The following is a 26,927-nucleotide window of genomic DNA, read 5'->3' as shown; positions in this document are numbered from 1 at the left end:
TGCACCACCTGGGTACTGGGAAGGGCAATCCACTGCTAGGCCTTCACTTTATAATGGTCAGTACTATATTTTGTGGAAGAACAGGATGAGGGATCACATCATAGGAGAAAACTATGAGCTCTGGGACATAGTCACTGATGGTCCTTTAGCAACTACAAAGAAGAATGCTGAAGGAGTGGATGTGCCTAAGACAAGGGCTGACTACACTACTGAAGACCTGAAGAAGTGGGAGAAAAATGTCAAAGCCAAGAAATGGCTTGTGTGTGGACTAGGTCTAGATGAGTACAGTAGAATTCAAAGTTGTACTACTGCTAAGGAAATCTGGGACACTCTGCAAGTGGCTCATAAAGGAACACCTCAAGTGAAGAGGTCCAGAGAAACACTGTTGTACTCCCAGTATTAGAACTTCACCATGAAGGAAAGAGAAACCATCCAAGAGATGTATACAAGGTTCACCACACTGACAAATGAACTTAAATCTTTTGGAAGGATTATTCTCGAAGAAGACAAAGTTGAGAGAATTTTGACCAGGGTTTTGCCAATCTCTTGGGAAATCAAAATCACTACTATTTAGGAATCAAAGAACATTGCTACCCTCAAGCTGGATGAACTAATAGGAAACCTTACTGCCTATGAACTGAGAAGGCAGACCATGAAAATGGATGCACCCAAGAAGGAAAGAAGTCTGCCTCTCAGAATTGCTGAAGGTTCAGATCTGGAGGATGATGAAACGACTATGATCACTAGAAATTTCAAAAATTACTTGATGAGAGGAAATGGTTCTTCAAGAGGTACAACCTTCGACAAACCAAGGGCTCCTGAGAAATAGACCAATGAGGGTTGCTACAAGTGTGGTAAGACTGATCACATGATCAAGAACTGCCCTCAATGGGAAATTGAGTGGAAGAAAGAAAGGGCTGAACGAAGGAGCAGGAAGAAGGAACAGGTTCAACCAAAAAGGAATAAAGGATCAACAAAGGCTATGGTCGCTGCCTGGGGAGAAACATTAGATGAGGAATTAGAAGATGAAGCTGGAGATGAACAAGCTCTTATGGCCATAGGAGAATCAGACGATGAACAAGAGGTAAGTATTCTTCATCTCAAAGACAAGATTAAATTTCTGTCTAAAGAAAGGTTGTCTGAGCTATTGTCGGATTTCATTGATGAGTTTGAGATAATTAAAAATGAAAAGGAAGAGATGTCTAGGAAATGTATGATCCTAAAAGCCAAGTGCAAAAATCTAGAGTCTAGGGCTAATGAGAGTGAAAGTGAAAATACTGAGTTGAAGAACCAGGTTTTTGAACTTGATACTAGTGTCCTAGAACTTAGGTCTGAGAACTTAAAACTGAAACTAGGAACAGGAAAGAAGAAAGGTGATCACAGGCATCTCACCCTAGAAGAAAACTTAGGAAAAATGAAGGATGAGCTATACAGGAAAGATGAGCAGATAAGAGTACTAAAAGAAGATCTAGGGAAGGTAAAACATAAACTAGACAGAACTTGCAAATGGAACAAGGCTTCTGATGCACTCTCCTGGCTACACGAACATAACAGTAGCAACAAAAGAGGACTTGGTTAGGTAACTCAAGCACCTAAGTGTGATCCTAAAAGCAAGTACCTCACTCTTTCTAAAAACAAAATTTGCACACATTGTGGCAAGACTGGACATTACAAAAATGAATGTAATGCAAAAGAAAAGGCCAGTAAAAAGAACAAAACATTTGTTCAAGAAAAAAATAGGATGCCTGGGTGGGCTATAAGTAATTTGATTTATCCCTTTGCCCATAGAAAGGGACCCAAACTAGTTTGGGTTCCTAAGACTAACCCCTGATTTCTTGTTGCAGGTCCAAGTGAAAGGAAGCAGCCAAATATGGTACATGGATAGTGGCTGCTCAAAACATATGACTGGAAGCAAGAACCAGTTCCTTTCACTTAAGGACTTAAAGGGAGACAATGTCTCCTTTGGAAATGGGAATAAAGGTGAGATCATTGGGGTTGGAAAGGTAGGTAAGACAAACTCTCACTCCATTTAGAATGTCTACTTGATAGATGGCTTGAAATACAGCCTTATCAGTGTGTCACAACTGTGTGACAGAGATAACCTTGTAGCATTCACCTCTACTAAATGCTTTGTGATTAATCTTACCACTGACAAGATTGTTTTGCAGGGAAAAAGAGTTAACAATATTTACATTGTAGATTTGTCCACTCTCTCAGAAAATGAACTAACCTGCCTAAGTGTGCTCGACAATGATCCTTTCTTGTGGCACAAAAGACTTGGCCATGCTAGTCTGAATCAGCTAAACAAATTGGTTTCTAAGGACTTGGTAATAGAGTTACCTAACATCAAGTTCAAGGAAGATAAAGTTTGTGAGGCTTGTGCAAGGGGGAAGCAGGTAAGACCATCCTTCAAAAGCAAGAAAATGGTATGCACAACCAAGTCGTTGGAACTGGTCCATATGGATCTATGTGGTCCAATGAGAACCATGAGCAGAGGTGGAAAGAAGTATGTAATGGTAGTTGTTGATGACTATTCCAGATTTACCTGGGTATTGTTTCTAACATCTAAAGATGAAATATTTGACATATTTACTGCTTTTGTTCGAAAAAATCAGAAATAATTAGGAAATCAACTTGCATCAATTAGGTCTGATCACGAAACTGAATTTGAGAATGCTAAGTTTGCTGAATTTTGTGATGAAAATGGTATAGATCATAACTTCTCTTCCCTTAGGACACCTCAACAAATTGGAGTAGTTGAAAGAAAGAATAAGACTCTTGAAGACATGGCTAGGACTATGCTTCTTTCTAGTAAATTGCCCCATAGCTTTTGGGCAAAGGCTGTAAACACTGCATGTTACATTATCAATAGATACATGACTAGACCTCTTGTATAGAAGACTCCCTATGAGTTACTTAAAGGGAGAAAACCAAATATATCCAATCTTAGGGCATTTGGTTGCAAGTGCTTTGTGCACAATAATGAAAAAGACTCCCTAGGTAAGTTTGATACCAGAAGTGATGAGGGAGTATTATTGGTATATTCTTCACATAGCAAAGCATATAAAGTGTTCAATAAAAGAACTCTGTGTGTAGAAGAAAGTATACGTGTAGTATTTGATGAAACTAACATTCTTTATGAGAGATAGGAACACGAAGATGAAGCCATTGGATTGGTAAAGGATCTGACTGAAGCCTCAGCACAAGTCAAAGTGGCACCAAAAGAAGGAATAAGTTCTTCTGTCCAGGGCAACTTGACAAGGGGAACTAATCGAGGAATTGAAATAAATCCCCTAAAAGAACTTGTTCATGACCCTGTTCCTCAGCAACAGAACATGGGAGAGATATCTATCAGAAATCAGTTGGTTGTGAAACCTTACAAGTATCAAAGTTCTCATCCTATTGAGAACATTATCACTGATCCAACATCTGGAGTCAAAACTAGATCACAATTAAAGAATCTGTGTGCTTTTGATGCCTTTTTATCTCTTATTGAGCCTAACAATGTTGTTGAGGCTTTGCAGGATGCAGATTGGGTGATTGCAATACAAGATGAACTCAATCAGTTTGAGAGAAGTCAGGTTTGATATCTAGTTCCAAGACCCAAGGACAGATCAATCATTGGTACAAAGTGGGTCTTCAGAAACAAACTCGATGAAGATGGAACAGTTACAAGAAACAAGGCAATATTGGTGGTCCAAGGTTACAGCCAAGAGGAGTGCATAGACTATGATGAGACCTTTGCTCTAGTTGCAAGACTAGAGGCAATCAGACTCCTCATAGCCTTTGCAACACACATGGAATTCGCTCTTCATCAAATGGATGTCAAAAGTGTCTTCCTGAATGGCTACCTGAAAAAAGAAGTGTTTGTGAAACAACCTCCAGGGTTTGAGAGCAAGGAATGTCCTGAGCATGTGTACAAGTTAGACAAGGCTCTCTATGGACTCAAGAATGCCCAAGAGCATGGTATGAACGATTGTCCAAATTCCTGCTAGAGCGTGGTTACAAAAGAGGTAAAACTGATAGTACCTTATTCTTAAGGGAAAAAGGTAAAGATCCCCTTATTGTACAAATATATGTTGATGACATAATCTTTGGGGCCACTAAGCTAAGTAAGGACTTTACAAAATTAATGGGGAGTGAGTTTGAAATGATCATGATGGGTGAGCTTAACTTCTTCTTAGGCTTACAGATCAAACAAAAGTCCAAATGGAACCATGATCCATCAACAGAAGTATGCAAAAGAGCTAATAAAAAAGTTTAAAATGGAAGAATCTAAAGAAATAGACACACCCATTGCAAATGCCACTAAATTAGATGTTGATGAACCTGGTTCATCAGTTGATCAAAATTTGTATAGGGGTATGATTGGTTTACTCTTGTATCTTACTGCTAGCAAACCTGACATTATTTTTAGTGTAGGGCTTTGTGCTCGCTTTCAGGCAAATCCTAAAGAGTCTCACCTGACTGCTGTCGAAAAGATACTAAGATACTTGAAAGGCACCATTGATCTGTGTCTTTGGTATCCCAAAGGTAGCAATTTCAATCTAGTAGGATATGCTGATGCTGATTATGCATGTTTTCTAGTGGATAGGAAGAGCACCTCAGGTATGACACACTTCCGTGGATCATGTCTTGTGTCATGGGCTACTTAAAAGCAAACTTTTGTGGCCTTGTCAACTGCTGAAGCTGAATATGTTGTTGCTACTTCTTGTTGTGCTCAATTGCTATGGATCAAATAGCATGATCACTACCAACTCGACACTACACTAAGGTAGGAAGAGCGGGTCGCAATAACATTTACCTGATATGAGGGTCGGGATCAAATTCCTCGGGGAGCTAGTAGTGGAGTTGGATTGTCTGTCTATCCTAGAGATGTGTTTGTACTCCTAATGTCACTTCAAACAGTTTTGGGTTTTCAAATTATAACTATTTTTGTAAAACTATTGATTAACACTAAATTATGCTACGAGAATATTGCTAAGTTGTATCTAATGGGAAGTCGGGCACTAGGGTCGTGACACTATCTAGGTGGCTAATTGACGGGTAGATGTTACTAAGGTTCGATTGACATAATTGGGGCTTATGCTATAACCGTTGTACAATTTTACCCACTCTCATGCCTCTCGGTAGAGAAAGTGACTTTGCCCAATTGACTCTCTCGAGACCAAATGGGTAGGAAAATTAGACCAAGCAACTAAGGTAATTACACTCTTGAGGTTTAACCCGTTAATTGGGACTATCATTTCTCATGAGTCCATCCCAATTCCTTGTTGGGTAAATTTTAGGGTTGTAGTAAGAAGAGTTAAACCCACAAAGCTTGAATCAGTGTTTGCAACCACCAATTCTAGATTAAAACATAAAATTAACCCAAATAGCAAACACCCATAGTCAATCTAACACTAGATGGCAACACCCATCAATTACCCACACTAGGGTTGTGCCACAACCCTAGCTAATGGGTTTAGCTACTCATGCTAGATAAAGAAATTGAAAAAATAGATGAAGAACTAAGCATATTAATTAATTGCTACGATTAAATTACAAGAATCAATCGTAAATGTAAAGCAAAAGTGCCAAAAATGGCTACATAATATGTTCTCACGAGCGTAGCTTTCCACTGATGTATATCCTTCTCTAAAAAATGGTAAATGTTCTATTTATACTAGGCTGAAAAAACTGGAAAAAATACCCCTGCGGGATCAGTCCGGGCCGCATTAAATGGACCGCGACCGCACTCGGCTTACTTCTGCTTCTTTGAACATGGACACCGCAGACCGTGTAGAACGGACCGCGGCCGCGGAGGGAGTTGGCACGGTCCGCGCAACCATGACTGCGGACCGCATGGTACTGGCTTTGCAAACTTCATCTCTCTGAATCTCATGACCGCGGACCGCACAAAAGAGTAGTGCGGCCGCGGAGCCTTTACCGCGGACCGCGAGATGTGTACCACGACCGCGCTTCTTCTAGCCTGATTCACCAACTCTCTGAACCACCTAGTGAGGCCGCATTCCACTTTGCGCGGTCTGCACTAGGCCTTATTTTCTTAAATTTCTTGGTCTTTAATACTTGAGCAGGTTTCACTCCTTTTTGAGCTGATCTTTAACATTTCGTCACCTTGTCGATCAAACCTGCAATCAAGCACAACTTGTGAGCCTTTTAGGACTATTTTGTAACAATATATGATCAAAGCATAGGCAAGTAGGTCCATAAAACATGTTAAAATCCTAACTTATCAACTCCCCCAAACTTGAACCTTTGCTTGTCCTCAAGCAAACAAAATAAGACCCACCCTTAAAGGAAAATCCAAGTAATTCCAGCTGTCCTAAAGTAACCTCAACAAGCATCAATTGGGAGTAACAATTTCCCTTAATACGAATGGAGCATTAACAAAATTTAAACTTTGAAAAACTATGGATCAAGTGTGACATAAGAGCATCAAGAATTGACTCATTACCTCAAAGAACTCTCTCAATTACTTTGGTCGCTGTGGACCTCAAACTCACACATTCTCAACTCTCCCTAAGCAAACCTCACCTTTTTAGAGTATAAGCACGCAAACCAAGGTTAATGGGAAGTCACTCATCTCTCTCAAGGAAAGGTCACAAGTCCGGCTCTAAGTACCATATGCTTGACCCTCATGTAAGTATCCACTAATGCGAGCGTCATCCAACTCAAGATCATATAGGGCTTTTGTGGAGTCAATGTGAAGGCTTTTGGTTCATGATAGGAAAAGTTGTTGGTCTATATGGGTTCCATCTTCCCTTAAGCACTTCTTTTGATTCATTTTGGCAAAATTCTCTTTGACTCTTTGAGTATTTCACTTCTTTTCAAGGGGTTAGAGAGACACATTGTCACTCTTTCTTATGCAATTCAAAGCATTTCTCTTTTTTCTACTTTTTTCCACACTTTTTTTACTTTTGTTTTTCTTGAATCCTATTTTATTCTTTGCACATTGGGCTTTCTTTTAGTCTTTTTCTTTTCTTTCTTTTTCATCGCCTTCCTTTCCTTTTGCTTTTGTTCCTTTTACCCATTTGTTTCCTTTCTTGTCTCTCCCCCAAACTTAGACTTTTGTCATTACTTAAGGGACGATTTGGGTGCCAAGAGAGGGTATAATTTAGAACGGGTATAGGCTTGTGGCATTGGTTCTTGAAAGAAAAATGTTTAAGGCTCAAAGGGGTTAGCTAAGGATTATATCATTGGTAGGCTATGGAATTGTTTGGCTATTGTTTGGATCAAGGAGAGCCTATAATCACTTCTCAAATCAAATTTCACTCAACATTTCGCCTCAACAAACATTCAGGGAAAGTTCTAGACCATTGGCTTGGGACTTGGACTCACAATTCGATTTCTCACCACACACACTCAAGGATCACTAAAGACATAGAGTTGGGGGCCCACAACAACCTTAGACACGATTGAGCACACAATAGTCCCGAAAGACCACATGATGTTTGTTTGGTCAAAATAAGAGTCTCAAGGTCACTACTTTCACCATCCTAAACACAACCACTTGTCTTTGACCATGGGATCAAAGGCAAATGTGTTAGGCCCAAGTGAAGCTTTGCTTGAGGTACCCTTAACTATAAACTACTAAAAATGAGGGAAAATCAAAAACAGACTCAAACCCTTAAGAAGGTTGTCACGCCATCCATCATCGGGAAGAGCCACCCGGTTCGCACAATACTCCACCCTTGGAAAGAACCGTGGCATTAAGAAAACCAAGGGTTTATTGAAAGCGCCAAAACCGAAATAAAAAGGCTGCGAGCCTATCTACTAAGCTAAGAATGAAAAATTTGTACGAAAATAGAAAATAGAATGAATATTTGCAATAAGGGATTAGAATATACAACGGGGGATGAATATATATACAAAAATGTAACTTTATATACAGGCCAAAGAGAAGATAAAAAATGCGATAAAAGTAACTAAATGTAAAGTTATATACAGACCAAATAAAAAAAATCAATAGAAACATAAACTATGTCAACTAATATATACAATCATCCGGATAAAAAGTAAGGAGTACCCCCACAAATAAAATATGGCATTATCCCTAATGACATCTAAACAAATAAGCATAAAAAAAATCAAGAGGAAAGGATATAGGAGCTCCCTAAGCCTCGTCTGTCTGCATGGGGACATGAATGGTCCCCTGGTCCTCTGTATGTACGGGAACCTCAGACTGGTTCCCGTCTCCTGCTGCTCAGCTGCTGGGACTGGGGCCTGGACCTTTACGGGCTGAATATCAGGAACATCCTGTGGCTGACTGGAGGAAGCCTCCGGTGGGTCCGCCAACTGGATGATCGCCTCATCTGCACTGGGGAGTTTCCTCTTCTTCTTTGGAAGCTGCTGTGTCTCTGCTACTGGTGCTGTTGCTGGGGTTGGATCCTCGAATAACAAGTCTAAAGGCAGCTATCTGCCTTTAGTTTGTCAAAATCCTCCCTCAGCGCCTTCACAGATTCTTTGGAAGCCCGTGTTTTGCGCAGCTTCTTGTGCTCCCTGGCAAGCTCTTTCAAGGCCTTGCCATGTGAATCCACCGCCTTAGACAAGGCATCCTGAGAGTCGAGGATCTTTTGCTGGTTGGCAAGAATCTCCTTAAGTGAATCCTCGATAGACTGAGGCATCTGCACTGGCTGTGTTGCCGACTGAGCCGCAATGGTAGAAGTCAAGTTGGACAACTTGGATGAAGCAGTCGCTATCCAATTGTTCAAGTTATGAAGTGTCTGGCTTAGCTGGTGGGCGGTGATAGGATGGGCCCAGGAAGATGGAATCCCCGGGCCAGCTGAAGTAGAGGGACTAGCAGTAGTGGAAGGTCCGGGAGGCATGTCAGCAACTGTGGAAGTAGGCTCAGTGAAGGGCTCTACCGCAATCGGCTCTTCAGACTGGCCGGTTGGGGCAGAAGCAGACGACTTGTAATTTTTGTCCTTGGAGTTGTCTGACCCCTTCAAACTGTACTATGAGAACGGAGCCACAGGTTTGACCTTTACGTCAAAAGGTCTCTTCTCCTCCTCCAGGTCCCGGAAATACATAGTGAGGGTGTTGGGAAAAGGGTAGTTCCGGTCATACTCAACCCCCACTGCAGAAATGACGCGGGACATCACATTGCCCACGTTGATAGGATATCCTGCCATAATAGAAGCAACAAGAATAGCCCGGGCAAGTGGAATAGTCTGATCACGGGTAGTGGGGTCGAGCCGACTGCACATAAAAGTCAACCACCCTCTAGCCTCAAAGTTGAAAGTTCTCCGAAGTATTTTGGCCCCTGCTTGGAACCACTCTGGAACCGTACCCGGGATTTCCAGGTATGAAGCTAACCACGGACGAACCTCCTCGCCCATTGCCAACTTTTCATTGTAAAGGGACTCATCTTCATCATTGAACCCTAGGTATTCATTTAGTGCCTTCCCGGTAAATACCACATTTTTGTTTCTCACTTTGGTTACCTTAGTGCCCTTCAAGATGTGGGCCACATTGATATAGAACTCCTTGACCATATGCTCATTCGGCTTCACACAATTATCTTTAAAGAACTCTCAACCCACTCGAGCCTGAAACTATCTATATACATTGGGTGTAGGGGTAGGAGGTCTCTATCACTGAAACTCCTCTCAAGAATCAATTTTCGTGCAGGCCACCATTCCCTAAACTTGTGGAACGCCACCTGGCTGACGAATCTATCCTCCCAAACAGCAGGATTCCTAGTCCGGTCAACATCCCCAACCTGCGGCGCACCACCCCCCGGTAACTCCCTATCTCCCTCATCACCTCTAGCACCCTCTCCAGATATTGACGCAGTGGGAGAGGTAGAGCATTCATCCCCACTACCTGCCGTTGAGCCCTCATATAACCCAAAAGAAATGTTGATTGAGGCTCGAGCATCGGGGGAATATGGGGGAGTGTCACTATGTATGGCGTTCTCCGGATATGGGATATATAAAGAGACTGAATCTGAAGATATCTCCCGGGAGGGCTCGTACTCACTCCCCAAGGTGTCAAGGGCTCTATCAGCCGCTTTGATTGCTTTCCTCATGTCCTTTAATATTTTGTCTAGCCTGGGGAGTGAGTTTTATCATCTGTTGCTTCCCTCCCCGGGAGGAATTACCTCGGTCGGGTGGTTTGGCACCTTTCTCTCGTTGTTTGACCATTATTTGCAAGCATACATATCAAACATGGTTAGTATCAGCACAAGAACAGTTGCAGAACCTAACACTTTAAATTGAATTGCAGACATTAGGTTAAATATTGCAGAAACAGTTGCAGAACATGGCACCGCGGCCCGCACAAATAGGAGTGCGGCGACACTAGGGGCATCGCGGACCGCGCAAAGGCGACCGCGGTCCGCATTGGGACAAGCCCCTGGACAACATCTCTCTGATTCTCCCCACCGCGGCCCACACAAAAAGTAGTGCGGCCGCATAGGGGCACCGAAAACTGCATAAAAGCAACCGCAGTCCACACTAAGGTGAGGTCTGTGACACTACCTCTCTGAATCCAACCACCGCGGCCCGCACAAAGAAGCACTGCGGCCGCGGTGGGCCAACGCGGACCGCATAAAGTGCAATGCAGCCGTGCTAGGCATAGCTTCAATTTCAGTCACTTGGGCACTGCGGTCCATGCAAAATGGTAATGCGGACCGTGTCAGAGAATCGCGGACCGCACAAAGTCGACCGCAGCCCGCGGAGAGTACTTTGAACAGGCACTAAGTTAGGGTTTAAGTTTTTGCTATTTTTGTTCAAGTTTTCCACCTAACTTGTCCCTACTCATTTTACCCAGTTTACAAAGGTCTCTAAACACACAATATCCAACCATTACACTTTCCTAGGCTAACAAATGAAATAAAAAAGGGAAGAAGAAGAGACTCTAGCTACTAGGAATGAAAAAACAAAATGAAATTATAATATAAAACAAAGAAAGATGATGAAATGTTACCAGATTGTGATGATGAGATGCAATTAATTAGGCTAAACAAGAATTACTATCAGAAGAGAGAGTGAACAGTAGCTTTTAGGGGTATGAGTGTTAAAATTTCAAAAAGTGTAAGCTGTGACCCTTGGGCTCTATTTATAGAAAAACAGTGGGACCCATCCTAACCTACCAGCGCGGCCGCACAAAACCGACCGCGGACCGCACTGGGTTTGTTTAGAATGAAGCTTGAACAGGTAACCTCCGCGGTCCGCACAAAACAAACCACGACCACGGAGTTCCACCGCGGTCCGCACTAAATGGAATGCGGTCGCGGTGGCAAACTTCAGAGAGTACCACTTTTCACCATCACCAGTGCGGACCGCACAAAAGCAATCGCGGTCGCACTAGCAATCTTCAGAGATTGCTCAACTCTTTTTTTCAAACTATTTTTCACTGCATCAACTCAATCCCTACAACATCTCACAATTAGTTAGCTCAAAAATCAAACCTACACTACCAAAAAGACACAGAAAATAGCAAAAAGGAAAAAAAAGACATGGGTTGCCTCCCAAGCAGTGCCTGATTTAACGTCGCGGCACGACGTATATTACCAGCACATCACTTTAGATGGAGAAGTGCCACCACGTGGATATCATCAAATTTTCCCAGATAATGCTTGAATCGATGTCCATTGAATCTGAATACTTCACCATTCTTGTTCCTTAGATCAAGAGCACCAAATGGGGTCATGAACACAACTTCGAACGGCCCACTCCACTTTGACTTGATCTTACCTGGAAACAGACGTAACCAGGAATTGAACAAGAGAAACATATCTCCAACCTTGAACTCCTTGCCCCGAGCATATTTGTCGTGAAGGTACTTCATTTTGTCCTTGTACAAGGACGAGCTAGAGTAGGCATGGAATCTAAACTCATCAAGCTCATTAAGTTGTTCAACCCGCAGATTTGCCGCAACATCCCATTCTAAGTTCAACTTCCTCAAAGCCCACATGTCCTTATGCTCTAATTCCACCGGAAGATGACAAGCTTTCCCAAACGCTAATTGGTATGGTGACATACCAATCGGAGTTTTGTAGGCCGTCCTATAAGCCCAAAGAGCGTCATCCAACTTTTTCGACCAATCAGTCCTATTAACATTGAAAGTTTTAGACAAGATACTCTTAATTTCTCTGTTGGAGACTTCCACTTGGCCACTAGCTTGAGGGTGATAGGGGGTCGAAACCTTTTGATTGACACCGTACTTAGAAAGTAACGTGTCGAAAGCCTTGTTGCAAAAGTGAGACCCCCCATCACTAATGATAGCACGAGGAGTGTCAAACCTTGTGAAGATACGTTTTTCAAAAATGCCACAACACTCCGGGCTTCATTGTTGGGCAAAGCCACGACTTTAACCTATTTTGAGACATAGTCCACCCCCATGAGAATGTAAGTGTTCCCATAAGACTTCACAAAAGGACCCATGAATCGATGCCCTAAACATCAAAAATATCCACTTCGAGAATTGTATTGAGGGGCATCTCATCCCTTTTAGAAATTCCGCCAGCTCTTTGGCACTCATCACATCTCTTCACCAAATCGCCCGCATCTTTAAACAAGGTAGGCCAGTAAAATCCGCAACTAAGCACTTTAGAAGTCGTTCTCGCCCGGCCATGGAATGACAAGCCTCCAAAATACCCAATTGTTCCTCCTCCGGGGCACATCGTCGAATCACACTATCCGTGCAAATCTTGAACAAGTATGGCTCATCCTAATAGAAATCCAAACTATCCCGCTTGAGCTTCTTCCTTTGGTTAGAAGAGAGCTCACACGGGATTATTCCGGTCACAAGGTAATTGGCAATATCGACAAACCATGGCATATCCTTCATTGACACCCAAGGAGTTGTTCGTCGGGATTATCATTGATCTCAAGGCCGTCACAAAGCCTCCCCTCCTCCTCCAAATGGGACAAGTGGTCTGCCAGTTAATTCTCACAACCCTTCCGGTCAACAATTTCTAGATCAAACTCTTGAAGAAGTAACACCCATCTCATCAATCTCACCTTGGAGTCTTTCTTGGTCATCAAATACCTAAGGGCGGCGTGATCGGTGTGCATTATAACTTTGGCTCCCATAAGGTAAGGTCGAAACATTTCCATAGCAAACACAATAGCCAACAATTCTTTCTCGGTGACTGTATAGTTTCTTTGAGCCTCATTCATGGTCTTGTTTGCGTAGTACACTAGAGGAAACATCTTGTTGATTCTTTGACCCAAAACAGCCCCAGCTGTAATGTCACTAGCATCACACATGAGCTCAAAAGTCAAGTTTCAATTTGGTGTGGTAATGATGGGGGTAGAAGTCAACTTGAGTTTAAGAAGCTCGAATGCTTGCATACAACTCTCATCGAACAAGAACTTTACATCCTTCCCTAGCAACTTTCACAACGGATGTACCACTTTAGAAAAATCCTTTATGAACCTCCGGTAGAAACCCGCGTGCCCTAGGAAACTCCTCACCCCTTTGACAGAAGTAGGGGGAGGGAGCCTAGAAATAACCTCAATGTTGGCCTTATCAACTTCAATTCCTCGCTTCGAGATCTTGTGACCCAACACTATACCTTCTTCTACCATAAAATGGCACTTTTCTCAATTGAGAACAAGGTTGGTGTCTTTACATCGGGCCAACACTCTATCCAAGTTTACCATCACTCCTCAAAAGAATCCCCAACCACGCTGAAATCATCCATGAAGACCTCCAAGATATCCTCCACCATGTCTATGAAAATAGCCATCATGCATTGTTGGAAGGTCGCCGGAGCATTACACAATCCAAATGGCATTCTAGAAAAGGCGAATGTGCCATAAGGACATGTAAATGTGGCCTTCTCTTGGTCCTCCGGGGCAATTAGAATTTGATTGTACCCCGAGTAACCATCCAGAAAACAATAGAAAGCCCGGCCCGTAAGATGATCAAGCATTTGGTCAAGGAATGGCAATAGGAAATGATCTTTTCTAGTAACCTTGTTTAGCTTCCTGTAATCCATACAAACTCTCCACCCGGTGATCATTCTAGTAGGAATGAGCTCATTGTTGTCATTGGTCACCACGGTCATACCATACTTCTTCGGCACACATTGCACCGGAGAGGTCCACGAACTGTCAGAAATAGGATAAACCAACCCTGCATCTAGCCACTTGATAACCTCTTTCTTCACCACCTCTTGCATCACCTCATTTAGTCTTCTTTGATGCTCCAAGAAAGGCTTTGCATCCTCCTCCAAGATGATTTTGTGCATGTAAAATGCGGGGCTTATTCCCCGAATATCAGTTAAAGTCCATCCGATTGCCCTTTTCTGCTTTTGAAGAACCACCAAGGTGGCCTCAACCTGCATGTTAGTAAGGCAAGAAGAAAGAATAATAGGTAAAGTAGAATTTGAACCTAAGAATTCATACCTGAGGTGTGGAGGAAGTGGCTTCAACTCCAACACTGGTGGCTCCTCAATCGATGGCTTTGTTAGTGGAGTTTTGCGGTTTTCAAGATCCAAAGATAGCCTCCTAGTCTCATATGAATATGAACTCATACCATGCAATGCATTCACGCACTCCACTCTACTAACATCATCATTGACATCCATATTAAGAAGCACGGCCTCAAGGGGATCTTCAACATGGATCATGTAACTTGTGTCATCCACTATCACAGCTGTGACAATGTCTACAAATGAACACACCTCCGTGCTATTAGGTTGTCTCATTAATTTGCAAACATGGAATACCACCTTCTCATCCCCCACTCAAAAAGTCGACTCACCTGCTTCAACATCAACCAATGCCTTCCCCGTAGCTAGGAAAGGCCTACCAAGAATAATCGGCACTTCAAAGTCCACCTCACAATCCAATATGACAAAGTCGGCCGGCAGTATAAACTTATCCACTCGGACAAGTACATCATTGATTATGCCCAAAGGTCGCTTCATCGATCGATCCACCATTTGAAGTCTCATTGAAGTGGGTCGAGGTTGTCCAATTCCCAAAGTCTTGAAGACCGAGTACGACATCAAATTTATGCTAGCCCCCAAGTCACAAAGGGCCTTGGCAAAATCTGCACTTCCGATAGTACAAGGGATAGTAAAAGCTCCGGGGTCCTCAAGATTGGGTGCCATTGAATGCACTATGGCACTCACTTGATGAGTCATTTTAATTGTTTCACACTCCATCGACCTCTTCTTTGTTACCAAATTTTTTATGAACTTAGCGTACCCTAGCATTTGCTCAAGCGCCTCTACCAAAGGCACATTGATTGTGAGGCTCTTCATCATGTCAATGAACTTTTTGAATTGATTGTCACTCTTTTTCTTTGCTAACCATTGAGGATAAGGTGGAGGTGGCCTAGGCAAAGATGCCTTGGCCTTTTGTACAACCGGCTCGGGCATGTCAATCACGTGTTCCCTAGACGGGTTCACGGCATCTTGAGTCTCTACCTCGGCTTCATCATCAATATCAATCCGCACATCATTGTTCACATTTTGATTAACCACATCATCAACAATCAAAGGTACATCATCATCCCGCAACTCAACATCTTCATCTATAACTTGCTTTTGCTTTGAGGCATTCACATCACCGCCTCTCCCACTTCTTGTTGTAACTGCCATCACATGATTATTATTCTCACCCTTCGGGTTCACTACCGTATCACCTTGTAGCGCACCCTTGGGATGAGTATTCAACGTTTGAGAGATTTGTCCTAATTGCACCTCCAAGTTCCGGATAGATGTATTATGAGAAGCTAATAGGGCATCGGAATCTTGGTTCTTTTCATCATTTGCTCGAACATGCTTTCAATTCGCCCCATATCACTCCCGGAAGAATTAGTATCTTGAGAAGGAAAGGTGGGTGGATTGTTCAGTTGTTGGTACATGGGGGGCCTTTGAAAGCCTTGCCCCCAGTTGCCTTGGTTCCCGTTATTGTTCCACCCTCCTTGATTGTTGTTATTGGCCCAATTATTGTTATTACCATTCCAATTCCCTTGGTTGCTTTGATTACCCCAATTTTTGTTTTGGTTGTTATTATTCCAATTGCCACCACCTTGTTGTTGATTGTTGTTATTCCAATTACCTCCGCCTTGTTGTTGATTGCCCCAATTTCCTTGAGGACGCCATTGTTGATTTGAAGAGTTGCCTCTATTCCCTTGGTAGTTATTGACATATTGGACCTCTTTGCTTTGGTCATCATAGCACTCATTTGAATAACCACCACCATCATTGTTTTTGTCATATTGTTCACAATTACCTTGAGGATGTTGCCCTCTTTGCCTCCTTTTCAACATAGAAACACCTTCCATTGCATTGACTTGGTGCGGGTTTGGACTTGTTGCAATTGCGCCTTTGCCAATTGATTTATAGTTGTTGTAAGCTCAAAAATAGCTTGGCCATGATCGTGCAATTCCTTGTGCAAATGGATGACCGTAGGGTCACCTTGGGGCACATTTTCTCGGCTTTGCCATAACGAAGAGGTGTCAGCCATTTTATTAAGTACATCACATGCCTCTTGGTAAGAAAGTTTCATAAAATTCCCTCCGGCCAATTAGTTCAGAATGCATTGATTCATGGTGTTATTGCTCCGATAAAAGGTTTGTTGAATCATAGCATCGGTTATGTCGTTATTAGGGCACTCTTTCACTATTGTTCTATATCTTTCCCATATCTCGTGCAAAGGTTCCGTTGGCTCTTGCTTGAAGGCTAGAATTTCATCCCGAAGAGCCGCCATATGACTTGGAGAAAAGAACTTGGCAATAAATTTATCTGCCAATTCATCCAATGTTGTAATAGAATGATTGGAGAGCCTTTCTAACCAATCCAATGCTTTATCCCAAAGAGAGAACGAGAAAAGCCTCAATCTCAATGCATCCTCGGACACGTTTGTCTGCTTACTACCCCAGCATGTATCCACGAACCCCTTCAATTGCTTGTAGGCATTTTGATCGGAGGCGCCCGTGAAATACCCTCTTTGCTCAAGCAAGGTCAACATAACATTTGTGATTTGAAAGTTCCCCGCCCGGATTCGGGGAGGCACAATAGCACTGGCGTATCCTTGATTTGGTAAAACTTTTGGAGCCACTCTCGGCAGTTGCGGACAAGGGTCTGGAATATTGTTGTTCTCATTTGCATTTATATTGGCATTTCAGCCCCTCCATGGAGCTTGAGGTAAGACCTCATCTTGTTCTAGATCCTCTACCTCCTCCCCCGCTATCACGTTGCCGAGAGGGTCATTTGCATTAAGAGCCATTTTTACCTGATTGATCGACACAAACAAAATTAGTAAACAAGAAGGAAAGAGAAGCAAAACACAAAACTAAATAAACAGATAGTCAGCACCGTAAGCTCCCTGGAAACGTCACCAAAAAGTGATCACTGCCAACTCGATGCTACACTAAGGTAGGAAGAGCAGGTCGCAATAGCTTTTACCAGATATGAGGGTCGGGATCGAATTCCTCAGGGAGCTAGTAGTGGAGTTGGATTGTTTGTCTATCCTAGAGATGTGTTTGTACTCCTAATGTTCAAACATTTTTGGGTTTTTAAATTATAACTATTTTTGTAAAACTATTGATTAACACTAAATTATGCTACGAGAATATTGCTAAGTTGTATCTAATGTGAAGTCAGGCACTAGGGTCATGACACTACCTAGGTGGCTAATTGATGGTAGATGTTACTAAGGTTCGATTGACATAATTGGGGATTATGCTATAACTGTTGCACAATTTTACCCACTCTCACGTCTCTCGGTAGAGAAAGTGACTTTGCCCAATTGACTCTCTCGAGACCAAATGGGTAGGCAAATTAAACCAAGCAACTAGGGTTCAAGTAGGGTAATTACTCTCTCGAGGTTTAACCCGTTAATTGGGACTATCATTTCTCATGAGTCCATCCCAATTCCGTGTTGGGTAAATTTTGGGGTTGTAGACTCTCTTTCTCAAGAAGAGTTAAACCCACAAAGCTTGAATCAGTGTTTGCAACCACCAATTCTAGATTAAAACATTAAATCAACCCAAATAGCAAACACCCATAGTCAATCTAACACTAGATGACAACACCCATCAATTACCCACACTAGGGTTGTGCCACAACCCTAGCAAATGGGTTTAGCTACTCATGATAGATAAAGAAATTGAAGAAATTGATGAAGAACTAAGCATATTAATTAATTACTAAGATTAAGTTACAAGAATCTATCATAAAAGTAAAGCAAATGTGCCAAAAATGGCTACACAATATGTTCTCACGAGCGCAGCTTTCCACTGATGTATCTCCTTCTCTAAAAAATGGTAAAATGTTCTATTTATACTAGGCTGGAAAAACTAGACAAAAATACCCCTGCGGGGTCAGTGCGGGCCGCATTAAATGGACCGCGGCCACACTGGGCTTACTTCTGCTTCTCTGAACTTCGACTCCACGGACCGCGTAGAATGAACAGCGGCCGCGGAGGGAGCTAGCGTAGTCCGAGCAACCACGACTGCGGACTGCATGGCACTGGCTTTGCAAACTTCATCTCTCTGAATCTCATGACCGCGGACCGCATAAAAGAGTAGTGCGGCCGCGGAGCCTTCACAGCGGACTGCGAAATGTGTACTGCGGCCGCGCTTCTTCTAGCCTGATTCACCAACTCTCTGAACCACCTTGTGCGGCCGCATTCCACTTTGTGCGGTCCGCACTAGGCCTTCTTTTCTTAAATTTCTTAGTCTTTGATACTTGAGCAATTTTCACTCCTTTTTGAGTCGATCTTGTACATTTCGTCGCCTTGTCGATCAAACCTGCAATCAAGTACAACTTGTGAGCCTTTTAGAACTATTTTGTAACAATATATGATCAAAGCATATGCAAGTAGGGGCATAAAACATGTTAAAATCCTAACTTATCACAACAGCTGGTAGATTTTGGTATAGAAGTAGGTTGCATTCCTATAGTCTATGATAACACTAGTGCTATAAGTATGACAAAGAACCCTGTTCATCATAAAAGGACTATGCACATAGATGTTAGGCACCATTTCTTAAGAGACAACTAGAGAAAGGTCTGATCTCCATAGAATTCTGTGCTACTGATAAGCAAATTGCTGACATCTTCACTAAAGCACTGAATAGAGAAAACTTTGAGAGGAACAGGTTGGAATTAGGGATGATTAAGATCACGTAATAGGTCCAGCTCAGAATACAAAAAAAATTATATTGAAATTTTTTTTTTTGGCTAGGAATTTTAACTTTATGTAAATATCTAGATTAATTCTTACTCAGTCTCATACTTTAATTAGTATACTCATGTGACATGTGTATATATTACTCACTGATCTCTTACAAAGTTCTTTTCTATTATGGCATTTGAGGCATGTTCAAGAGAATTCTAAATGAAGAACCTGGTTCATCAATATGAGTTCATATGAAAGCTCAGATATGGTTTCAATACTTTGCATAGTTAGAAAGATTAAGAATTCAATCATGAGCAGAAGTTCTATACTTGCCAAATTCCTAGAAAATTCTACTCGTTGAAGCATTGAACCAGTTTTGTCCATTTAGAACTCTAAAACAGTGATTTTTGCTTAATATCTAGGGAAGCCAAATAATCATTAAAAGTCTGGAATTACAGTTTGATAGACTTCTATTTGACCCCTGAAAAGCCGACGTTACTGAATTAATGTCTAATTCTCTTTAAATACACACCACATGTCTAATCTTCTTCATTATTCTAAAACTGTCAAAAATTCTCTTCTTTAACTCTAATTGCTCTTTTCTCCAAAATTCCCAAATTAACTCAAGAAACGAACAAAAATATCTAACCCACAAGATCATCCTGGTTCTCCTCCACCACCAACACCTCACATTCATCCTCATCTACTCCTCCTAGTAAATCCCCAAAACCTAGGTTTCGAAGGCAGAAAATGTTGGCTCGAAAAACTGTAGCATCTAGGGCTTTGAGAAAGGTTTTAAATGAAAAGTTGAAAGCTAGTCAAGTGAAAGAAAGACTACCTCCAAATTCTGATTCCAGTTCTGAGTATGAATCCTTTCAGTCTGCGACTTAGAGGGAAGGACATGGGTCTTCTAACTCTGAAAAGACTCAAGAATTCCCTAATGAGTCAAGTTCATCTGTTGTTGAAAACTTTGAAACTAGGTTTGTTCTAGTTGGACCCATTAGGGATGTTAAGTTGGCTGAGACGAGTAGGAGTGGAGGTAAAAAGAAGTCTGAAAAAGAAAAAGAGAGAGAGGGTGCATGTGGTGAAGAGAGAGGATGGGAAGGGAAAATTTCTTGATATATGTGGGGTTGCACAAGAGAGGTTAGAAGAGAGTGGCATGAAGTCAGAAGGAAGTGGGTCTGGGGAGGCTGCTGAGGGGTCGATTCATCTGAGCAAAAGGAGAGATGAACCCGTTTCATCTACTGAAGAGACCCTAGCTTATCTACTGAGAAAGATTGGGACAAGTTATGACCCAAAGAAAGTCAAAGCTACCACACCAAAAGCCCCAAATGTTCCCAAGCCATCCAAGAAAAGAAAAACTTCATCCCCAAAACCTAATGCCTCTTCAATGCCTAAGGGAAGAGCCATAAGAAGCAAGGTAAAACAAAGTGAAGCTGACTTACAAAAAGCTTTAGAAGAAAGCAAGAAAAAGAAAGTAGAGAAGGGAAAAGGAAAGGTTGCAGAATCCTCTGAGGTTGTAGAGGAAGAGGAGATGGAACTGGTCTATCAAGAAAGGGGTACAACAGTGGAGGTTCCTACACCAAAACCTAAAAAAGTCCAAGACTTCTTCTAAGAAGTCTTCTTCTGTACCTGTGTCTGCTGAACCCTCACTAGCAAAGAGGACAAGATCTGCAGTGAAAGCTAAACAAGAAAAAGTTTCAGATGATGAAGAGTGGAGTGGAAAAGAAGAAGAAGAAGAAGAGGAATCTGAGAAGGAACAGGACAAGTTTGTCATCTTTGGCAGGAGAAAAATTTTGAAAGGTAGATTGTTGAAGGACCTGGTGGAACCAGGGATGATGAGGTTGGTTGACTCTTTAACTACTCAAGGTTGGAAAGACATGGTCCTTCAGATGGATGGGAGACTATCTAGAAATGAACTAATTGAGTTCATGGCTAATGCTGATGTTAAGGATGGGGTTGTCAGTAGCTTGGTGAAGGGAGTCCCAGTGCAATTTGATGCTGTAAACTGGTAGAAATTCTAGATATACCCTCTAAAAGGTTTGATGACTACCCTAGGCAAAGGTGTCCATGCTTGGACTCCCTACCTACTGCTATTGAGATCACCAAGAGGTTCTGTGATTCAGAGGATGTGAATGAAGCCAGGGCTGTGCAGAAAAGTGAGATGAGGGCTGAGCACAAGGTTGTGTTTGAGTTTGTCAACAAGTGCCTACTGCCCAGACAAGAGAGAAGACATATTGCAAATTACATGGACCTAGTTCTTATGGAGTTCCTTGAGAGAAGAAAGCAGATCAACTGGCTTGCTCTCATTGTAAAATTGCTAGACAGGGTCATCAATGGCTCCAAGGCTCATGCTACTCCATATGACTTCATATTGACCACTGTTCTGGACGGGCTGAACGTGCCTATGAAGAAATGGGAAATGGCATCAAGCAAGGAACATTTTGGAATTAAGACTCTTATGGCTTGTGACTATCCATTCAATGCCATCCCAGTTGAACCTGGTTCATCTCTGAAGACACCTATCAACAACAAGGTTAGGACTTTGGTTCAGGAATGTGGAACTAAAGATGCTGAAATTGCTAGGCTCAAGGCTCGTGTTGCTGAATTGGAAACTGAGAGGGATGGTCTTAGAACTGAGCTAGTAAAATAAAAGGAGAAGAGTGATGGAATCATTCAGAATATACTGAACCTTCTCCAGACTCAACCATCTAGTTTCTTCAAGCCTTAGGTCTCCTAGCACTTGTATTCTGAACCTGTCTAGTACCCCCAGTGAACCCCAGTGACCAGGATTAGGGATTATTCTATTTTTGCTCATGTTTTGAAAGTTTTTCTTTCTTTTTGTGGATTGTTAATGACAATATATCATGATCAATGACAACATATGTTTTCTATTGTTCTATGATGATTGTGACCTTAATAGTTTAAATATGTTTGTTGATTATTGATAATTGCATCATGTTTTCACTTGTAGTTGCCCCAGTGGCCATGAGTACTTAATAAAATATGGAATTCACACTATGTATGCAACTTTTCGATGATGCCAAAAGGGGGAAGAGATATTGTGCTTTATACACTATTCTGAATAAGTGATATTTATAACCTAATTAACCTGGTCCTTGATGAGAAGTAAATTTTCTAAGTCTAGTGTTGATGGTTAAGCTGAGTTCTTACAGCTCTTTTAATCAGTTAAAAGACAGAGTTTGTCATCATCAAAAAGGGGGAATTTGTTGGCCCAAGAACAGGTGAAGTTTTGAAGAATGACAAATGAACACAGTCATGGACCAGGTCCATCATGTGAAGCACAGTCATGATCAACCTATACATGTGAGATGCACGTGAAGAAGATAAGTCCTACTGATCAAGCAACAATATCTCCTGATCTGATCGGAAAGGTTGCTTATTGGATAAGGGGAGAAAGTCTCCTTATATGAAGAGAACACAATCCGGATAAAGTGAGTGTTAGAGTTTGATATCGTCAAGGACTCAACTACGATAGAAGATCAGAAATTGAATCCCAATCAAACTCTGATTACTAACCTATTAAATGACAGTGATTGATCTCTTTTACAGGTATTGCACAAATGTAGAAGTTAAACTAAATTGAAAGCAAAAGAGCAAGGTGATTTTGCAAGCAATTTATGTGAGATTTGAGTGTGCACTTATGAAGCTACTTGAATGAGATAGAAGAACCAGTTCCATTGTGTTTTTTCTTATTCTAGTTCAATTGTAGTAGGTGGTTCAAAGTTATACCTTTCCAGCTTTCATAAAAGCAATTGTATTAGGTACTTTGAGAGTTCAAGTTATAGGCTAACTTGAAGTTGTCGCAATAGTTAGAGGTTGGTTTCTACAACGAGATTAGAGGTAATCCTTAGGTTTACAAAGAGTTTTGTAAATGCTATTTTGGCTCAGTGATTTAGTGAAGTGTTGGGGAAAATTCTACTGAGTAGTAGGTCGTGGTTTTTTCACCTTTTGAGCCGGGTGTTTTCCACGTAAAAATCTCTGTGTTCTTTATTTTATGTACTTTTAATTCCACAAACAGTAGTAGTTAGAACATCTAGAAGAACCTGGTTCTTCTAGATCGAATATTGGGTACCATACAAATCACCCCCTCTTGTGTGGTATTGACGCTTAAAACATCACCGTGCCATTGTTTATGGTTTCCTACCATCTTCCTTAGTATCTTCCTTATGTTTTTGTTGGCGGCTTCTACGGCTCCATTCATATGAGGTCTATAGGCTGTGGAATTCTTGTGTTTGATTTTAAAAGTTTCACACATGGCTTTCATCAGATCACTATTGAGATTGGCAGCATTAGCGGTAATAATGGGTTTGGGTACTTTGAATCGGTAAACGATATGATCTTTGACAAAGTCTATGATGACCTTCTTGGTTACAGCTTTGTAAGATATAGCCTCTACCCATTTTGTGAAGTAATCAATGGCTACCAGAATAGACTTGTGTCCGTTTGAAGCAGTTGGCTCAATCAGACAGATGACATCCATTTCCCAGTCGGCGAATGGCCAAGGTGAACTTGTTGTATTGAGCTCATTCGGTGGCATTTTTATCATATCGGCATGCAGTTGACACTGGTGGCATTTGCGGACATATTGGATGCAATTCGTCTCCATGGTCATCCAAAAGTAACCGGCCCTAAGTATCTTTTTAGCCAAGACAAAACCATTCATGTGCGGGCCACAGGTCCCAGCATGTATCTCCTCAAGTAGCTTAGAAGCTTCTTTTGTTTCGGCATATCTTAGCAATCCCAAATCAGGAGTTGTCCTGTACAAGTTTCCTCCGTTGTGGAAGAAGTGATTGGACAATCTCCGTAGTGTGCATTTTTGAGTGTGGTTCACATGCTCCGAATATTCCCCTTTCGCCAAATACTCCTTGATATCATGGAACCAAGGTTTTCCATCTTCTTCTTCAACATGAGCACAATACGCCGGTTGATTATGGATTCTTACTGGGATAGGATCAATGTAATTCTTGTCCGGATGTTGTATCATGGATGACAAAGTGGCTAATGCATCGACAAACTCATTCTGAATTCTGGGCACATGTCGGAATTCTATCTTTGTGAACCTCTTTCTCAATTCCTACACATGGTTCAAATATGGCAATATCTTGGAATTTTTGGTGGACCATTCTCCTTGTACCTGGTGCATGAGCAAATCTGAATCACCAATTACCAGCAGGTCCTTAATATTCATGTCGATTGCCATGTTGAGTCCTTGTATGTAGGCTTCATATTCCTCCATGTTGTTGGTGTAGGGAAAATCTGAGTTTAGCAGATACCTGATAATGTTGACCTATTTCTGATACCAAAACTGCTCCAATGCCTACTCCTTTGAAATTTGCAGCTCCATCAAAGGACATCCTCCAACCGTCGTATGTTTTGGTAATGTCCTCCCCTACGAACGACACTTCTTCATCAGGAAAATACGTTTCCAAGGGCTCGTAATCTCCTCCCACCGGGGTTTTAGCAAGTTGATCTGCCAATGCTTGCCCTTTGACCACCTTTTGAGTTACGTAGACGATATCGAACTCACTCAACAGTATCTGCCACTTGGCTAGCTTCCCCATTGGCATGGGTTTTTGGAATATGTACTTCAAAGGGTCCATCCTGGATATGAGGTATGTAATATAGGCGCAGAAGTAATGCCTCAATTTCTGGGCCGTCCATGTCAAGGCATAACAAGTGTGCTCTAGCAGAGAGTATCGTGCTTCGTAAGACGTGAACTTCTTACTAAAGTAATGTATGGCTTGCAATTTTCTTCCTATCTCGTCATGTTGTCCCAGAACGCATCCGAAGGCTCTATCCAAAATAAATAGATAGAGTAGCAAAGGTCATCCTGGTTCTTGCAGGACCAAAACTGGTGGTGTGAACAAGTACTCCTTAATCTTGTCACAAGCTTTCTGACAGTCCTCTGTCTAGCTTGTCTCGGCATCTTTCCTCAGCATCTTGAAGATGGGTTCACATATGACTGTGGATTGTGCTATGAAGCGACCGATATAGTTGAGACGTCCTAGGAAGCTCATCATGTCCTTTTTGCTCCTAAGCGGCGGTAACTCCTAAATAGCCTTGACTTTAGATGGATCTAGCTCGATCCCTCGACAGCTGACAATGAATCCCAGTAACTTTCCTACTGGAACCCCGAATGCACACTTTGCAGGTTCAGTTTCAAGTTGTACCTTCTTAATCTGTCAAAGAACTTTCTTAAGTCTGCTATGTGGTTTGCGGCCTTCTTGGATTTGATAATGACATTGTCCACATACACCTCTATTTCCTTATGTATCATGTCATGGAAGATAATTGTCATGGCTCTCATGTAAGTAGCCCCATCATTTTTCAGACCGAATTGTCATGTCTCTCATCTTCTTCATCTCATATCTGGCTTGAATTTTCTGAGTTTCTGCTTTACTGGTGGGTACATGGGATTAGTAGGCAACTTGTGAGCCACTATGGACGTGTTTAAACCTATCATGTCATCATATGACCATGCAAAAATGTCCTCATGTTCTTTTAAAAAATGGATGTACTCTTCTTTCTCTGTTGGCGACAAGTGAATGTTGATCTAAGTCTCCTTGATGGTATCGGCATCCCCCAAATTTACTGCTTCGGTCTCGTCCATGTTGCACTTAGGCTTATTCTCAAAATTTTCAATTTCCCTTACGACTTCCTAAGGTATCTCGTCTTCTCCATCCGAGTCACTATCCTCATGTTGCGTTGCCTCATTACATGTCACAATCACCGGTTCATCAGGAAAAGTAACAATAACGCTGTAGAAAGAAAAATATGAAAGATAACAATAAATAATAAAGAGCAATGTATTTGATTAATACTTAAAACATCCAAACTAGTATGGCTCGATGAATTAATCATTTATTTTGAAACAAGTGAATCTTAAAAACAAATTACTGAAAATCTTAAATGCCTAGAATGGCTATAGGAATAAAATTTGCTAAGCTACCCAGGGACTCGGCGGGCTCGGGATAGTCTGGCGGTCCAGTTCCTGAGAACATCTCCCTTCTCCACAGTATGAATAGTGAGGCCTTCTTCCTCCTCTTCCTTAATTATTGCACTGCAGTCCATGTCTTCATCCTCCAAGAACAGATTCCTCAACCCTGTTAACGCTTCTTATTCTGTAGTTCCCCATGTTGTGTCAGCTTGGTGAAAAGTCTGATTCAGATGCGGCACCGGTTACTCGAGAGGGTAATAAGGTCCACGCCATTGAGGCAACCAATCATTATACTCTTGCCATGTGTACTGATATATGAGCCGAAAGGTAGTACCATGACCCTTCAGCCGTATCGGTTTAGCGATACCCTGGAGATTTTTTCCAAGCCCTTTGTCGGGTTCATACCCAGACCATGCCAGTATGCTCTCTATTTTGATGCTTCACAATTTGTCTTTCTCAACAGTGTTGACACATTCAATGTGATGATAGGTTTCCCCTCCTAGCCTTTTTCTATTTCCGATAACCGGGATGGTTTGGCTAGTGTAAATAGGGTTACTCCCATCTTCGTGGATGATCACTTCCTGACAGTTCCATTCGAATTTCACAGCTTGATGCAGTGTGGATGCCACAGCCCCAACAGCATGGATCCATGGTCGGCCCAGCAGAAGATTGTACGAGGTCGGTATGTCAAGCACTTGAAATTCAATGTCGAACCAAGTTGGCCCCATCTGTAGACAAAGGTTAATTTCCCCAATTGTGGGCCTTTGAGATCCATCACAAGCTTTCACGTTCATGCTTCCTACCCGTATTTCATGAAAACCTTTGTCCAACCTTTTCAGAGTATCCAACGGACAAATATTGAGGCTCGAACC

General features: G+C 41.9%; 2 protein-coding genes across 2 annotated transcripts; both read left to right on the top strand.

The window, feature by feature from the left end:
- Nucleotides 1-982: 982 nt before the first annotated feature.
- On the top strand, nt 983-1,579 carry LOC138873523 (uncharacterized). Its single transcript, XM_070151993.1, has one exon. It carries the CDS (start codon nt 983-985, stop codon nt 1,577-1,579), a length of 597 nt encoding a protein of 198 aa, XP_070008094.1.
- Nucleotides 1,580-4,265: 2,686 nt separating this feature from the next.
- Nucleotides 4,266-4,655, top strand: LOC138873522 (uncharacterized mitochondrial protein AtMg00810-like). The gene has a single exon (XM_070151991.1). The coding sequence runs from the start codon at nt 4,266-4,268 to the stop codon at nt 4,653-4,655; it is 390 nt and encodes a 129-aa protein (XP_070008092.1).
- The last annotated feature ends 22,272 nt before the right edge of the window (nt 4,656-26,927 follow it).

The sequence above is a fragment of the Nicotiana sylvestris genome, chromosome 7 (assembly GCF_000393655.2).
Source record: "Nicotiana sylvestris chromosome 7, ASM39365v2, whole genome shotgun sequence".
Classification (NCBI taxonomy): Eukaryota; Viridiplantae; Streptophyta; class Magnoliopsida; order Solanales; family Solanaceae; genus Nicotiana; species Nicotiana sylvestris.
This window is presented reverse-complemented; position numbering and strand designations above follow the sequence as displayed.